Source organism: Argiope bruennichi, chromosome 10 (genome assembly GCF_947563725.1).
Source record: "Argiope bruennichi chromosome 10, qqArgBrue1.1, whole genome shotgun sequence".
NCBI lineage: Eukaryota > Metazoa > Arthropoda > Arachnida > Araneae > Araneidae > Argiope > Argiope bruennichi.
Genome location: NC_079160.1, coordinates 51,420,936 through 51,438,588, shown reverse-complemented (window position 1 = coordinate 51,438,588; position 17,653 = coordinate 51,420,936). Strand labels below are relative to the sequence as shown.

The window sequence follows — 17,653 nt, the reverse complement described above, 5'->3', positions numbered from 1 at the left end:
TTATTTAATATGATAAATGGCATTGAAAGACACAGAAAGAAAGAATAATGCTTTTTTTCATGGCTTTTCATTAAAATTGAGCTTCAACTCTTAATTTTAAATTATTTTAAGATTCCATTCAACTTCAGAACGCGAAGAAATATGAAAATAAGTTTAAAAGTTCAAAAAATTTTTGTTGCACTATGAAAAGTGTCATGTTTAAAAATAGAGCGCTTCTACATTGATAAAAATATATAATGTGCACGTACAAAAATAATATAACAGTTAAATATAAATAACTTGGATACATTTGATTGAGCTATAACCGTGTAATATTGGAACCGGTTAGAATTGTGCGCGAACGATAGACGCAGTCACAAAACAACTAGCACTAGCATCAACAAGCGGTTGTCAACATTAGTGAGTGACTCGTCATCGTTCAAGTTCGTGCATGAGTTACTATGCGTGATTTTGGAAAGAAATAATGTAAAATACATATGATCATTTTATTGATTTATTTCAGACGAATATTGAATTATAGGTTAAGCGTACTTTAAAGTTCTAAGTGAAGTAGAACCATTACTATCTCTTCAAATGTTTGTTTTCTTATGCCATATGTGCACTGTTTATAAAGGAAATTCTTTTAATTGATTCGTTAATGACCAGAATCTTTCGAATGGATGTTTCATCGATTTCTTTCTTTGCGACAGAAAGATTTTTTTTTCTATAAATCTTCGAAAGCAAATTAAAAATTTTGAAGTTTATTTTGGATTGCTTAAAGTAACTATGGTATATTGCTGCATCTAAGCACATGTCAGTGTTTGTATGTAAATGTCAATTATTTTTAGTAATAATTTTGTAGTGTGAAATCCTATTTGGATATCCTAACTATACCAAAATATTAGTTTTGTATACAGTATATTAAAAGCATATATATTTTTACTGCTTATTAATAAATTTTTCATACTTGACGGATCAGTAAATGTATTTTCATTATTTAGAAAATACGTTTTAGTGTCTTAGCAATTAAAATTCAGCGAATTAGTATAACATAATATTGCATTTGATACAGTCAACTATATTGTTAATAATAATATGTTGTATTGGTATAAATTTTTCTCCTATATTGTATATTGTGTAGTCAAATTTGTTATTTGTATCGTAAATTTATGCACCTTCTGTATTGAATTCATTAATATGATTCATTCAGTAAACTGTAATTTATATGTTATCGTGGTTCTCTGGCTCTATTTTAAAGTTAAAAAAGAGTTTGTTCTTAACAATATATATTTCTGTGGATGGCTCTCTCTATTTAATATTTTAACAATCTATTAAACAGCGTTTAATGTGATTGTTATAGTCAAGTCAGTATTATTCAAGAAGAAGATATTGTTACAATGATCTTAAATCATTCTGATTTAAGAGAGTAAATTCTGATTCTTTAATTGATGCAAATGCAGTTAATATTAATATGCTTTTTAAAAATTCTGTATCTGATTTTTATTTTAAACATTTAAGAGAGTTTATTAATTGTACAATAGATATTGTAAATGCCCATCTTTTGATTCTTTTCAGCTTTTAATAATATATGTTAAAGCTAATTAACAATAATGATTCTGTATGGACCTTTGTGTTGAGATTTGAATGATAACTTGAAAGAAGGTCAAATTTCTTTTGCTTAGTGGAGGTTTAAGAATTTTACTCAATAATATTTGAAATTGAGCTATTGTAGACAAATCCATCATGTCTTACAGTACTGTGATGTAAAGTTTGGGAAATGAGATGTCCTCTCATTTATCGCTTTTATAATTGAATTATAATCGGATATTTTGAGGCTCATTTCTAATGGTTTTTACATAGCTTAGTTCTTGGATGGTAATTTGACAAATTCATACCATTTTTAAGGCTATCATAAATTCTTATAATTCCCGTGTTTTTAATTGGACATCCAAAAACAATTCCTTAGAGTAGGATAATGGAACACAAACATATTTTAAATGCTTGCACAGTATTTTTCTTTCAAATAAATACTAATAGTCATTGGAAGTCTATTAACATTCAATCTTTGGTAATTAATCACTGGCATATAGTTAATTTACAATTATTCTTTTCAGTTAGATTAATATTGTTATTTCTGTTGTTTTTATGAATTTTTATATATTTGTGTGCATCCATTTTAACCATATTTTGTGTTTGCATGAAATGTTTTTTTCTCTAGAATCTGTATATTTAGATTTTTTTATTATATTAGGTTCAAGTTCATAATATGAAGATTCAAGGACAAATGGAGCGCAGAAAAGTAAACAAGGACTCAAGTACTCACTATGACATGCATGAAGCAAGTGGTCGTGAAGAAACTGTTCCATTTATGAACCATGCATCTGAGAAAGAAAAGAATGATCTAGAAACTTGGAAGAATGATAAAATAAACATTATAATCTTATTATTTCTATATGTTTTACAAGGTATTCCATTGGGGCTTGCAGGCAGCATTCCAATGGTATTGCAGAATCGAAAAATTAGTTATTCAGAACAAGCACTTTTCAGTTTTGTGAACTGGCCTTTCAGTGTAAAATTACTCTGGGCACCAGCTGTTGATTCCTTATATTGGAGGCGCTTAGGACGAAGAAAAACTTGGTTAATACCTACTCAGTATTTGATTGGATTGTTTATGATAATTTTATCAACATCTGTATCCTCACTTCTGGGAGATGATGTTAATGGTCCTAATGTGTTGCTTCTTACTATTATCTTCTTTTGCATGAACTTCTTAGCAGCAACACAAGACATTGCTGTAGATGGTTGGGCATTGACAATGCTTTCAAGGTAATACTTATATTGTATGTTAATAAGTTCTATAACTTTTGTTAAAACCTTTAATGTAATTATCATGACCTTATCTAAAATGCTTTTTGTATTTAAACCCATATGCTACTGCAGGCATGCAATAGTATTTTATTTTGACTTTTATATCTTGACCTGTATAATGGTTACTTCTCGCATAAAATTTTTTAAACTCAAAATATCAACTAACATGAAGTTGTTATATCTGGCAGACTTGCATATATTTGACTAAAGGGAAAAATAATATTCACATTAACACTGATCTAATGAAAAATTAGCTAATATTTTTGGTGTTTGCTTTTCACTTAGAGTGTAAATTTTTAATAATAATAAATAAGTAAAATCTTAGTTATATGTAGTATTTGTTGGATTTTACAAGTAACAGTGGATATCAAAGATTGAATCTTGATATTAGGCTCCTTTAGTTTTATTTTTGAGAATGCATGCAAAATAGGAATTAAGGTAATACAATCATTGTAAGTTTTAAGTATTTAATTGACGAATAACAGCTGTTTTCTGAGTTTTTCTTGTAAATCTTGACAAAAAGTTATTAGAAATGGAAAAGCATATCACTCCAGTATAACTGTATTTATTATAATGTAATAATCTCAGAAAGTATTTATTCTACACAAAATACTGGATCAAATAAATATTTTGAAAATAGAAACTATTTTTTTCATCCATTACTTAAAGGACGGAATTTAATACTATGAATATAAACTCATTAGAAAAATGACTCCTTTAATCTTGTATTCTATTACAGTAGATCGTAAAATATGTATATAAACTGTCCTCTTCCCATTTTATTATTGAGACATCAACAAAACATGTATATATTAGATAAATAGGACTGTACTGTAATTTTGCATCCGATTAAAAAATCTCATTTGCAGAGAACATGTATGTACTTTTTCAGAATTCGGTTTTGTGGCTAGTTTTCATGGTAACTTATATGCTGTTCTTTACTGTTAACTTTGAAGCTTATTTCATCCTGACTCGTTATTTCTGTTATTTTAGGCAGAATGTTGGCTATGCTTCTATTTGTAATACTGTTGGTCAAACAGCTGGTTACTTCTTAGGCAATGTTGTGTTTTTAGCTTTAGAATCTGCTGATTTCTGTAACAAATATCTCAGATTTACTCCTCAACCTGAGGGTATAGTTACTCTGTCCAGTAAGTACTAACTGAATGATGATATTTATATTTTAAATATTTCATAAACCATATTTCATTATTTTATAAGACTAAGAACTCTCAAAACAGTATTGGAGCATTCAGGGCTCCTTTAGCTTTTTGATGTCGCAATCAGTATTCTTGATAGTTATTTCTGTAGAAATATGAATTTTTAGTACATAGGAGCAGATTATATGCCTTGTAAAGCTAAAATTAAATTTACTAAATGATATTCAGGGCTCCTTTAGCTTTTTAATGTTGCAATCAGTATTCTTAATAGTTATTTCTGTAGAAGTATGAATTTTTAGTACATATGAGCAGATTATATGCCTTGTAAAGCTAAAATTAAATTTACTAAATGATAATTAAATCGCAATCTCCTTCCACTTTTTCTCTAATAAATAACTATCTGGGAAATAATTGTAAATATAGAAATTTAGAATTCTACTTCTTTCATAAATCTTGCAAATATGCTAATTTTATAATATTATTTTCAGTTAATTATTATGTGACAGTAGGAGTAGATTGTTTTGGGAGAACAAATGGTAGGAGTTCTTTACAGTAAATGCTCTTTCTTTTGCGATAATAGCAATCAAAATTTTTTATTAAAGGCACTTTTTTTCTTCTTTTCATTTGCTAGAGCTACTAACATATACAAATAGCAATAATAATCAAATGTAGAAATACTACTCAGGATTTCTATATTTGAAACATGAGTGCATATTTTTTAAATTAAATTTTCAATGGTAATATGACATTGATACTACTAGCATCAGTGATAACTAGTAACATTTACCAGATTAATAGAATACATAATAAGCCAAACTATATCCAATATCTGGTTAATTAACTGTTTATTTATTTATTTTTTACTTAAGTGAATTCTTAAAAGTGTAATGAAATAGGCAAATAGAGCTAGGTAGATTTGGATACAACATTGGATCAGACAACTTGATGAACAATGTTTGTTTAAGATCATAGCTTTTTGAAAACAATTAGTGTGTTTATAAGTAAAGCAAGATCATTTTTCAGGAACATACATGACAAAAATAAGAATTCTTAATGGAAACATTTTTATCTTACAACAAATGTTTTGTGTATTAATCATGTTATTCATGCATACACATGTTTATTGCATATTACATGTGTATGCATGTGTAATATGTTTGTGTGTGTAATATGTATGAATTACTTAATATAATTATATTTTCCATCAATTAACTAAGTAAATATTTTTTTCAGGTTTCTTGAGATTATGGGGAATAATTTTCTTTATTTCGACTACATTGGTATTAATTTTCAAAACAGACAAAGAAAAGGGAGTATCTGATATTCTTGGCATTAAAGATACTTATTGCCAGCTGTATCGTATTTTGGGCCTTCGAAATATGTGGTTGGTTGTGGCTTTTCTTCTAACTTCAAAGGTAATTTTTGCATTACATTTGAGATGAATTATTTAATAGGTAGTTAATAAAAATCATTTGCTTTGCTTTTATTCTTTTTAAATTTATGTTTTACATTATCCAAACTGCTGTTTAAATTTTGATTATAAAAAGTTTTATTTTTTATTTATAGTAATACATTTATAAATAAAAAGCAAGTCTGTTAATGTTATTAAGTATCGTTTTTACCCTAACCAAATTTCATTTATATAATTTAAGATGTAAAATAAAAGCATACATTTTTAATAAAAACTAATTTTTTCAATTTGAATGGAAATAACAGGAAAACTTATTTGCACATCTGTTTAAACAGCACTGTCTGTTTAAACAACTTGTACAATAACATATTTATTTAAATAACATTGAATGTACATGTTACTTGAACATTTTTTTAACATTCAATTCTCTCTTGTATTCTTGTGCACAACAGAAAGCATTGTAATTGTCAAAAAAAAAAAAAATTCAACACTCAGATTTGTTGGATCCCTATATTTTATGCTTCCTTGTATCTGCGAGAAAGAAGGGGAAAAGTTTTTGGAATTAGGTTTGTCTACTTTTTAAACATGATCAACTAAATATGGTATAAGCTAGATATATTAAATTTGTTTTGCATGCTTTTGATGCACATTTTACATATTAAACCAAATTAATATGTATACATTATATAATATAATTGATATATACATAATTATGCACCAAAATTATACATATACATCAAATTTTGAGACAAATCTATCAACATGAAAGTTCCCCACGCATATGAACATGAAAATGCAAAAAAGTCAATCAAGAAAATGAATTTGTTGTATGGCTTTATCATTAGAATTGTTGATCTGACTAGATCTTTGGTCCTAATCATAAATTGATTGACTGATTGATATTTTGTCATTCATGAATATTTGAATACATTAACTCATAAATGTAGTAGGTAAGGGATCTTGCCAATAAATTTGTAATTTTAGGCCAAATCAATCATTAAAACAAATTTTAAAAGACATGTTTGATTCTCTTGTCCTGCAAAGCAGGGTGAATACAAAATATATCACAATAATATAAGTATACAAACAAACTGAAAAAAAGCCCCACTGGTTATTGATACAGTTATAAAATGTTTCAATTTTTTCATTTTCCTAATTTTCAAAAAATAAATAAAAATCAAAAATATAAATAATATATGTAATTCTAAGTGAATTTTTTTAAAGAAATCATGAAATAAAACTAAAATTGATTAAATTTATTGTTAATGTTTGCTTTCAAAGCAGATGTGATGTCTAAAATTACTCAAATGATCATGTCTTCTTATGTTATAAATTAATATAATTAATTACATAAAAGGTGCAGATGTAGTTAAAAAATTGTAACTTTTTTTTTTATTTGTACATCTTTATACATTTAAATTAAGATTAAGAATTTTGTAGATAAAAATAGCTTGGAATATTTCACATTTAGGTTTACGAAATTGGAATTTTATATAGAAAGTTCTAGAATCATGCAAAACAACAGTTTTGTAACTCATAAATAATAACTGTAGTTGGAACTAAAAACATTTACTTATTTTAAAGAAGTGGTGCTAAACCAATTTACTCAAAATAATTTCTAATAGACTCTAAAAAACTGCAGTGGCCTGGTGTTAAGGCTGTAGCTTTGGGAATGTAGGGTTCAAAGTTCAAAATGTAGTGTTCAAAAGTTCAAAGTAGTTCTGATTCTACTAAAGAAAGGCTGTATAAATGTGGCCTATTAAATCTATTTATAGTCTAATGTCCTCTGGCTGATATGGTACAGAAGTTTGGAGTGGGAGTTGTCAACTGGGGTAATATCCTTGAAATTTGTTTCTGGTTCAGAATTATGATATCCATTTCAAAATAATCAAGTGTTACTTCAAAATTGGTTGTCAATAACATGAAAGCTAATCAACTTGAAATATATTAGTTCGATTTACCAAATGCTTTGCCATGTCTTGAATATCATGTTACAAAAACTCTAAACTCTATTTAAATACATTTTTGTTCATATTTTTATTAATTCTTATTGAAATATGTAAGATAACATAGTTAAAAGTGAATTTTATTTGCAAGTTTTCACTCTAAGAAGATCAGCTATATTCATTTAGATTATAAATAAGACTAATCTTGTTATTATAAGAACAGTAATATAGCCAAAAATTTTATTTACAGATTGCCTTTGCTGCTACTGATTCAGTAACTGGGCTTAAGTTGATTGAAGCTGGTGTACATAAAGAAAATTTAGCCCTTTTAGCTGTTCCAATGGTTCCTTTGCAAATCTTATTACCACTTGCCATAAGTCGGTATACTAATGGGCCAAAACCCTTATCAGTATTTTTATTGGCTTATCCATTCAGGTGAATATATTTATGTTATGATTGATTTTTCTTTCCATTAAAACATCATACAACAAGTATGATGTTTTAAGACAATTGTATGTATCATGTTAGGGTTCAGACTATTTAGTTACATGAACAAGTTTAATGGTTTTAGCATACTGGACTTCAGGACTGCCCATATGTTAATGTCTTGGCTTTGGTATCAAAGGAGCATGAACTTGTGATTAGATTCTACTAAAAGTTAATCTTTTTTTGAAGAAGTTAGTTGTACAGGACAAATCAGCTAATGTTAGCTTTATTTTTCTCATATCGATGTGAAGTATAAAGCGTAATAGGCCAGTTGAAATATTCTGTCAATAATCTTACTATGATCTATAATAAGATTTGTATTCTTTCACTACCAATCTGGACCAACTGGCCATGCAAATTCTCTACTGGCTTGCCAGTTTCTATTTCAAATGAGTGGTACTAAATGTAAAACAAAGACAATCTTGGTTTTACATTCTACACCCCTCATTTTAAACAGAAGCTGCCCTGTCACTGAAAAATTTACATGGCTGATTCAGTAATAAAATGATTAAAATTGTTTCAGAGAGAAATTATTAATATAATTTGATGCAAATTGATAATTTTTGAACTAAAGCTTGATCAATTAATTGCCACTCTTAAATTAACATGAATTTATTCTGAAAGGACTTTATTATAAATCTCAAAGGTGACTTCTGAAAAGAACTGAAAACCTACATAAGCAGGAATGACCTAATTAATCAAAGTCAACAAAATCTTACATCATTTTGAGTGGACAGGGGCTTTTTTTCTGACTTGCAACATTTCAATTTGTTAATATGTCAGCAAGTTGCTCAAAATTTCTCTGAAAGCATTTGTAATATTAAATTTAATCCTGATATAAATTTGAAACTGATAGTAATTTTATTTGTTTTAACAGTTTCATAATCATAATTTTTTTTTCTTAGGTTATTATTTGGCCTTATCTTTCCTGTTCTTGTTTGGTGGACTTATCAAGTGAAACTAGAATCTGGAGGCTTTCCGGTATATTACTATGTAGTAATATTGTTAGCTTATGCATTGCATCAGGTAAGGGAAATATATATATAGTAAATTCTAAGTATTCCATGCTTTACTTTGATCTATCATCAAGTGTTAACACCCTCTAATTATCATTATTTTGAAATTTTATTTAAAAAAAAAATTCTACAAAATGATTGAAAAATGGGGCAACTCAAACTTTTAACTATATAAATTAAAAGGATTTGAGCTAATAATAATAGTAATTTATTCTAGTAGAAGGGAAATAATAGGTTTCATCTCTTTAAACATACTATTATCACTTAAAATTTCAATTACTATTCATGCTGTTAACTTTATGAACTGGCCTTATCTTCCCTGTTAGGAGGAAAATGGAGATGAGCTTCTCTAAACTGAATGAATTTTTCTGAATGAGTACTACTTCATAGAGTACTTTCTTATGAGACTTAACAAGACAATGATTTTCAATTATCTGCTTGATAAATTTTATAAAAATAGAATAGTGCATGATATGAAATGCTATCCATTTATTCTGAATCTAGATAAAATTGGAAAAAATCTGGAATTCCCAGCAAAAATTATTTGAAAGTATAACAATCTAATTTATAATGAATATACAAAAAGCATTAGTTCATCTTTATTTCATTCTTGTTCAGAAATTGACAGAAACAAGTTTAGCATATGATTTGAACTCCTATGGGTTTTTCAGATAACCCAATGACACCGTGAGAAAAAATTTGATTATATGTTTTTATGCCTGCAGTTTTGCATAATTGAATCCATCAATTTCTGTAATTGAATATATCAATAACCAAATGAACATATATGAAATATAGAAAGTACACTGTAAGGGCATGAGTTCTCTAAATTTGTAAAAGATTGTTGTTTTATACACTGGGTCATGCTAACAAAATAGTGGCTACTTTCTTCCTAGTAAACAGCAGAAATTTTATACTGCTTGCCATGATACTGATGCCATCTATCAGTTTATTGCGTTACTTGAAGCAAATGAGTTTTATCAAGATAGTGCTATGGATCTAATGAAATTGCTGTTTCTCATATACTTATTATTTTTGAGGATTTATCTAAACTTGTATATTTATCTGAACTATCTTTTAATGATATCAAAACAAATATAAAAATGATACTAAAATTTTTTAGTTTTATATTGATAAAATGGCATAATAATTATTAAGAAAGAAGAAGAGTTTTGAAAAGATGCATTTTATGAAAAGGTTTAAATGTCCTACAATGTTTGAAGTTTTATAAGTTTGCCTTTTCATTACTATTGTACTTGTAACATTGTTTCAGTTTGTAGTTCAAGTGACTTTAATATTTTTGGGCACCATGTTTGACTTTCTGAACATCCAATTATTTAGAGATGTTTACTATAAAATAGTTATGAGTTAAGTATCTTTTTTTACTTTACAAAAGTTAATGATAACTCAACTTAATTATTACTAATTTAAATTTCCAAAATCTTATATAAACTGACCTTATGCTGTTTTTCTAAATAAAATTATAGAATTAGTGAAAAAGAGACTAAAATTTATTATTTCTTTTCTTTTTTTTTTGTAACTGGCTTATTTATTAAAACACAAATAATATTATTTTACACACAATACACAATATTATTTTTATAACTTATCAAATTAGTTTTTATAACTTATCAAATACTATTAATTGTAATTATTTCACTGCATATAGACTGAAATAAATGCTAAAATACTATGTTACTTTATAGTATATTTTTCATGTAATAGTTTATTAAAACAATTTATAGTATATTTTTCATGTAATTGTTTATTAAAACAATTTATAGTATATTTTTCATGTGAAAGTTTATTTACAGTTTTTAGTTTTTTTTTTTTGATACATTAATTATATAAAGTACATATATATGAATTTTCCATGGATAAATATTTTTTATCAAAATGAATGTGTTGGTATTTTCAAGATTTAATACTTGTAAATGTGGTGTTTAAAAATCTATACTAAATTTTTTTTTTTTTTTCAGATAACGGTTTATAGTATATTTGTAGCATTGATGGCATTTTTTGCAAAAATTAGTGATCCAACAATAGGTGGCACATATATGACATTATTGAATACTATCTGTAATCTTGGTGGCAATTGGCCTTCTACATTAGCATTATGGCTTGTAGACTCACTTACCACTACAGGCTGTGAAAACCCCGAGTTTAGCTGTGATACTAAAGAACTAGCTTTGGTAATTTTTTTTTTTTTTTTTTTTTAATGAAGATTTTTTATTATCTACTGTTTTAGAATCTTTAAAAAAATCTTTTCTTTCAGCTTCAAAATTCTATATTTTGGATGGCAGTTTAATTAGAATAACACTGAAAAATTATCTTAAATATAGATTAACTTTTTGTGTCATTAATGAAATGCACATACTACAGGAGCTTCAAAATCTCATTTGGTCTCTTAAACCATTTTTGAAGGAAACTTACTTTTTTAAAACTTGAATGCAGGGGGAAAAAGGGGAAAAAACAGTGACAAATTTAATCCAATATATTCTTTTATATCAATAGTTTAGTTCTATCAGATCTATCTATTTAGTAAATTGTGTAAATACTGTTACTTTAAGGTATTGAAGTAAGTGGATAATCTTTTATATCATTACTAATAGTAATTTACTTTTAAAATATGCTTTCCTATTTTCTTTCTAGTTATGTATATAAAATTTTTTTTTTTGCCTTTGAAATTTATAAATATATATGACATGTTGGAAATCATTAATAGAGAATTAGTAATTGATTTTTGTTAAATTTGTCTCTAAAATATGCATAAAAAAATGATTTTTGAATAAAATTTATATTTTATTAGTTGTTACCAACTGTAACCCTTCTTGTTGTTACCCTAATTTTTATCATACCAATTTTGTTAATAAAATAAAATGCTTTTGAAAATCATTTCTGCAAATGTTTTATTTAGTCCTTTCAGTTTATTATTATTATTATGAATGGAACTTTTCTAGTTTTCTTCAATTAAAAAAATTCTGTAAAGTATTTCAAAAATATTTTTACAGATAATGAATTACAACAATTCATGAACAGTAACATGTATTTTTTTTCTCTTTTTTTCTTTTTTCCACAGCAATGCACACAAGCTGGTCATAAGTGTTTGACTGTCAGAGATGGTTATTACGTTGAGGCAGTTATCTGCACAATTTTTGGATTCTTATGGATTAGGTGGGGTAGAAGAACCGTGCGTAAATTGCAACAGCTCCCAGTGTCTGCATGGAAATGCCCGAGGTAAATTTGCTGTATTTCATTTTTCATGCCTTCTTTTTCATAATAGCAATATTTTATGCAGAAATTTTCTTTGTTATTAGTTGCGTTCGGTGACTAGCTGTTCACAGAAGAACTGATTATTAATTTCAATTAATCCGCCTTTATAATTTGAGTTTTACACTGTAATAAATTTTAAGCATATCTTTTTTTTTTCTTGCTATAATGATAAAATTTGGAAAAATATTTTGATTGTATTACATTAATATTCTGGTTTATTTAAAATTCCTTTGGATTCTATTCTAAAGCAGCTTTTAGGACTTTACTATTTAGGCTGTAATTACATCTGATTTCTACTTTTTTTTATCTCTTATAAATTTTTTAAAAAAAATTACTATTTGTGTTCACATATATTCTAAGTGGATTGGTGCTAGATTCATTCATTAAAAAAATATTGCTTAGTGAATTGGGTCATAAACATTTTACAAGCTTTTATTCTAAATATTCACTCCAATTTTTATTAAATTTTGACATATTAGATTTAGATTTCTTTAAATGTTGGCGTATTAGATACTAGCCGTCTTTGGTTACCAGCCAGTTCGCCAATCTTAATGCTCGTTAAAATTTTAATAATTAAATATTTTATGTAATTCCTACTTGAATTGCTTCTTCATCAAAATATTTTAAACTTCAAAATTTGATTGTCATATAATTCCCTCATAATATTATAAAGGCCTTCAGTCATAACATAATATGTATGTGCTAGATTCATTCATTAAAAAAAATATTGCTTAGTGAATTGGGTCATAAATATTTTACAGGCTTTTATTCTAAACATTCACTCCAAAATTCCACCTTTTAATTTGAGTTTTGGCATATTAGATATTATAAGATATATAAACCTTTTATTTAATACTTTCCTGTTTGAAGATATAATTTTTTTTATTAATTTACTAAATGCTTTTGACACCCAAATGGATCACCAAAAATATTGGTTATATTACTTTCCATTAAATTTCTATGCAAAACATTGATATTTATGATTTCCTTAAAAAATAATTTAATATTAGATAGAGATACTTTAACAGCGTTATATTTGTTCAATTTTGTGTGTGAATTAACCTACGTAATGAAGTCAAGTGCCATATCATCATAGTGCTATTAAAATTGTAGTTGTCCATTTCATGTAACTTGCACAGTACTGTAACTTCACTTATTATTCTTTACATAAACTACTAAGATACTGAACAAAATCTTTCTTTGATTTTTAGAAAAGGAAAAATGCAATGAACAAAAACAGTGAAAAAAAAAATTGGAATTTCATTGTCACAATAATCGACAGGACATCCATAATTTAATTACTCTGTTTTAAAGTTCTCTTTAGATGAAACTATTGTTCAAAAAGTTATGAATTTTGTGTAGGATATAATAAAGGGATTTTCGTTTTTTTGCTCAAAAAGAAAGTTTATAAAATATGAATTATAGATGACAAGTGGCTGAAGAATTGCTGTTCTTCTGTAATTATTATGTTTATGTAGGTGTCTCCTAACTGTCATTATTGACACTGAGGAATCCAGATGCTGATTGGTCTCTTCAGCCAGTTGCTGGTTTCTTTTAGACATTACCGCTTCAATACACATTGTTCTTTTTCACTCAGCTCTCCATCCATCTATTATTTTGCTTTATCGAGCTTGTCTTACCATGCTGTGAGTAGACTATAATGATTTAAGACATCTTATCTATAGAATTTCCTAAAATCTGGATTATTTTGGGTAGTTGCTCTTGTTTATCAGGTTCCAGCAATGTGGTCTCTTAGGAAGTACGTGGATATCTGACATTTTATGCTTTTGATAAAAATTCATGATGTATACAAATTTACTAAAGCTACCTCATACACTACCACACACACACACACACACACACACACACACACACATATATATACTTCTTTAGATTAAAAAAAACGAAAGGAATAGCTTCTATATTTAAATGCTGATGAAACACATTCTTAAATGTCACTTTTATTCACAGGTATATTTCTATTTTTATAAGCACCTGTATATTTAAATATATACTAAAAGTAAAGATGAATGTTTGTGATGTGGATTAACCTCTGTAGGTCAGACCATTTGACTCACAGCTAACAAATTCGAGATATTTAAAACTTAGAGGATGGAAATGTTTACCTTGGAGTGATTTTTTAAAAAATATTAATTAATAAAAAAAAATTTTTATTTTTCTGCGACAACTTCCAAAAATATTATTGCACAATGATAAATTTTACAAAATTTCAAAACATTTTAAATAATTAAACTTAAGCAATTAAAAAGTCATGCAAATTTTTCCTGAAATTTGACATTTTTTCCCCCTAATTTCCAATCTTATTGTTCTAAATTCAAATTATTTTCACTGTTTTATTAAAATTTTGATCGTATTATTTTCTTTGATTGCTGAAAGCTGAAGAAAAGATTCTGTGTACCTTACCAGATGAATAAAAATGTGAAGTTACAATACTTTGAAATTGAGGAGATGGATAAATCTGACAGTTATATCTACAATAGCGGAATAATGTCATCTGACTGGTTTTATCAAAAACGCTCATATGAAAAATAAACAAAACTTATGTAAGACTATTGAAATAGCACAACTTTAATATCTCTGTGAATTTGTTGCTTAAAAACTATTTATTGACAGAATCATGCACATGAAGTCATCTTAAGAGATTTATTTGAAATTGTGTACAACCAATATTGTTGATGAAACAGTTGGTCACCAGATGCAGTTAGTATTATATATATAATATCAGTTAGATTAAAGGCAATTTAAATATGTTAGATTTATAAAAAAAAACTTGACAAAATTTATTATTAATACCATTTTGCGTAGAATAATGAAAAAGAATATTGAATTATTTGCCCTGCAACTTATTTATATATGACTTATTTCAATATTAATTATTATTTTTTTTTACTTCATTCATTTAGAAATGTGATTCCCCCCCTTCCCCCAACTTCATAAGCAATTGCATTACACTACATTTTGGTTTAATTATCAATTTCAAAATATACAAGCATTTTTTTTTAAAGTATTAGATTAGAAATGAAGAATTTTTTAATTTAAATTTCTAAAACTGTTTCAATTTGACTCTTTTTGGGGACGAAAACTTTTCAAAGCTCCAAATTTAGAATTAAGGTTAGATATTAATTTATATTTCATAACTCAAAAGAGAGTCTTTTAAAATTAATTATTTAAAAATTTTCAATGAAATAATGCAAGATAAAATTATATATGTTTGATGTTTAATGTTTAAAATGCTTAAATTTTAAATGTGCTAGGGAAAAACGATTGTATTAGTATTTTCATAGTGCTTATATTTTTCTTTGTCATTTTGAAGGAGAAGGATTGTAATCATTGATGATATGATACATTATTCTTTATTTCAAATGAGTAATTTCCTATTTTCAAAGATAATTATGAAATTTTTTTCAAAATTTAAAAAACCGATTTTATTTTATCTATAAGATCTCTAAATTTTGTCATTCATGTGTGGTTTTCTTATACCATTTTCTTTTATAACAGGTAACATTTTAAGAAATTGACGTAGGCTGTATCAAGCCTGAAAGAAGAATTACTTACTTCACATTATTTGGACCAAGATTTATATTTTCATAGATTTTGCTTGTTATATATGATCTGACATTTTTATTTAGAAACAACTGTCACAATTTACTACAAGAAATGTTTCTTTTGTTTAGCGGATATTCCAAAATGCTAGAACGAGTGTGAATCCCTGTGTATGTCCACATTTTGCATACCATGTATGTTGCTGAATTATTGCACTATTTAAAAAAAGTACCACTTTATTTATTTGACATAAAATTTGTATATTGTTAAATAGTGAAAAATTAAATAAAGTTTTATTTTATTTGAGTAAATCTCAATGATTGGATAATTTTTTTTCTTGCATAAAAGAAGGGGAAAAAAAGTCTTTGAGGTGGCATAAAAAATTTATTATAATAGTAAACTGTAACCAGATAAACGAGAAAAGAAAATCTAGTCAAAATATAATTGCTGTCTTCGATTTTAGTAAATATTATTACCTCAAATAAATAATTATATTATTAAAGAATCACTGAAGAAATTTTAATTTCAAATGAGAAGTTAATAGGTAACGAAATTTAAATCTTTTCAATAGAAATTTTGTTTTCATTTCCCTTAACAGTTTATTTAATTTACATACATTAAAAGAAGATTATTTACATTTTTGTATTATATTATAAAATACTAAGAGTTGACTAAAATATGAAAAGTTATCCAAAAATTTTAGATCTTATCTTTTTCGGCATGTGAAATAATTATGATAATTATTAAGTAAAAATTAGTTATTAATGAAAAATTAGTGCACATTTTAACTATAAACTTTTAATACTTTTACAGAGTAGAGACTAGAGTTTTGGCTAGTTCAATCAGTTATGCAAGTGGAGGTTAAATAATAAACATATAATTGAAAATTGTAGTGGATGTATCTTATTAAAATGGTTATGTCAATTTAAATGGTTAATTTGAAAGTTTGTTTGATGCACTATTTAAATAAAAAAATAAAAGTTCAAAAGTAAAATGTACCATACAAAAATCATAATAACATAAACTAAGCATAGAGATGTTATTTACTTTAATTTGAAGAATTTTAATTAATTTATGAGAAAATAAGAAAGAGCAGCCATTTATTAACATATCTTTTGATTCATTAGCTCAAAATATGTTCAAGAATTTGAAATTAGGGCAGCACTTTATAACAAAATCATATATGCTGAAAAAGACAATGTGCAGTTTTTGCTTTTTTTTTTTTTTTTTTTTTTTTTTTTGCTTTTTAATCAAAAATGGTTAGTTCATGATGTGATATTACAGTCTAATGATAAACTTAAATATGTGTCACTTAGTATCCAGTGGTATTTTGTCTGACAATATGCCGTGGCATTGTATCTTTTTACCATCCTGTGAAATGTTTTTTTTTGCAATTTACAATCATAATTTCAGCTTAAGGTTCCATAAGGTCTGTATAACAGGCAAGAATAATCTGTTCTTATTATCTTACTATTTCAGATCATTTCTTAAATATCATGAATTTATGTTACTGTTTTGAAATAAAAATTCATTTTTGTTATTTTAACATTTATATCACTCTCCTCATGTTGTGGCATGCAGATATTCATACTAACTTTATATTTTTCATTATTACTATAACTATTGTTATCTTCTTTCAAGAGCATATTTTTCATGTCATAATAATATTTCATACTGGACACAGATAGCATTAACACTCAGCTAAACTCTTTGATAGTTAGTAAGATTTTAACGACAAAGTTTTATAAATTTGTATATTGTAGTTTGAAAGTGAGTTAACTACAAAGTTTTTTCACCATATGGCAGAAATTTTAATAGTGTTTGTAAGTGAGCAAAATGGATCATATTTATTCTTAATACAATAATAACAAGGTTAGAAAAAAACCCCATTTATCATTTATTTTTTCATTTATTCTAATGCGTATTATTTTTCTGAGTATGTAATATTTGTTT

The 17,653-nt window shown here is 26.3% G+C and overlaps 1 protein-coding gene across 2 annotated transcripts; it reads left to right on the top strand.

Moving 5' to 3' along the window:
• The first annotated feature begins 343 nt into the window (after positions 1-343).
• On the top strand, positions 344-16,260 carry LOC129988678 (acetyl-coenzyme A transporter 1-like). Of its 2 annotated transcripts, none has more exons than XM_056096950.1 (9): positions 344-465; positions 2,231-2,805; positions 3,841-3,995; positions 5,238-5,419; positions 7,612-7,796; positions 8,753-8,873; positions 10,843-11,055; positions 11,943-12,100; positions 15,656-16,260. In XM_056096950.1, exons 2-9 carry the CDS (start codon positions 2,246-2,248, stop codon positions 15,657-15,659), a joined length of 1,578 nt encoding a protein of 525 aa, XP_055952925.1. In that variant the 5' UTR covers positions 344-465; positions 2,231-2,245; the 3' UTR covers positions 15,660-16,260. The 2 variants fall into 2 exon arrangements, with proteins under 2 accessions (XP_055952925.1, XP_055952924.1); XM_056096949.1 differs by lacking the exon at positions 344-465 and adding an exon at positions 497-802.
• Positions 16,261-17,653: the final 1,393 nt, after the last annotated feature.

Coding starts and splice junctions, on each gene's coding strand:
- LOC129988678 (XM_056096949.1), top strand. Junction 2,806..3,840: donor GCATTGACAATGCTTTCAAG/GTAATACTTATA, acceptor CTGTTATTTTAG/GCAGAATGTTGGCTATGCTT. Junction 11,056..11,942: donor ATACTAAAGAACTAGCTTTG/GTAATTTTTTTT, acceptor TTTTTTCCACAG/CAATGCACACAAGCTGGTCA.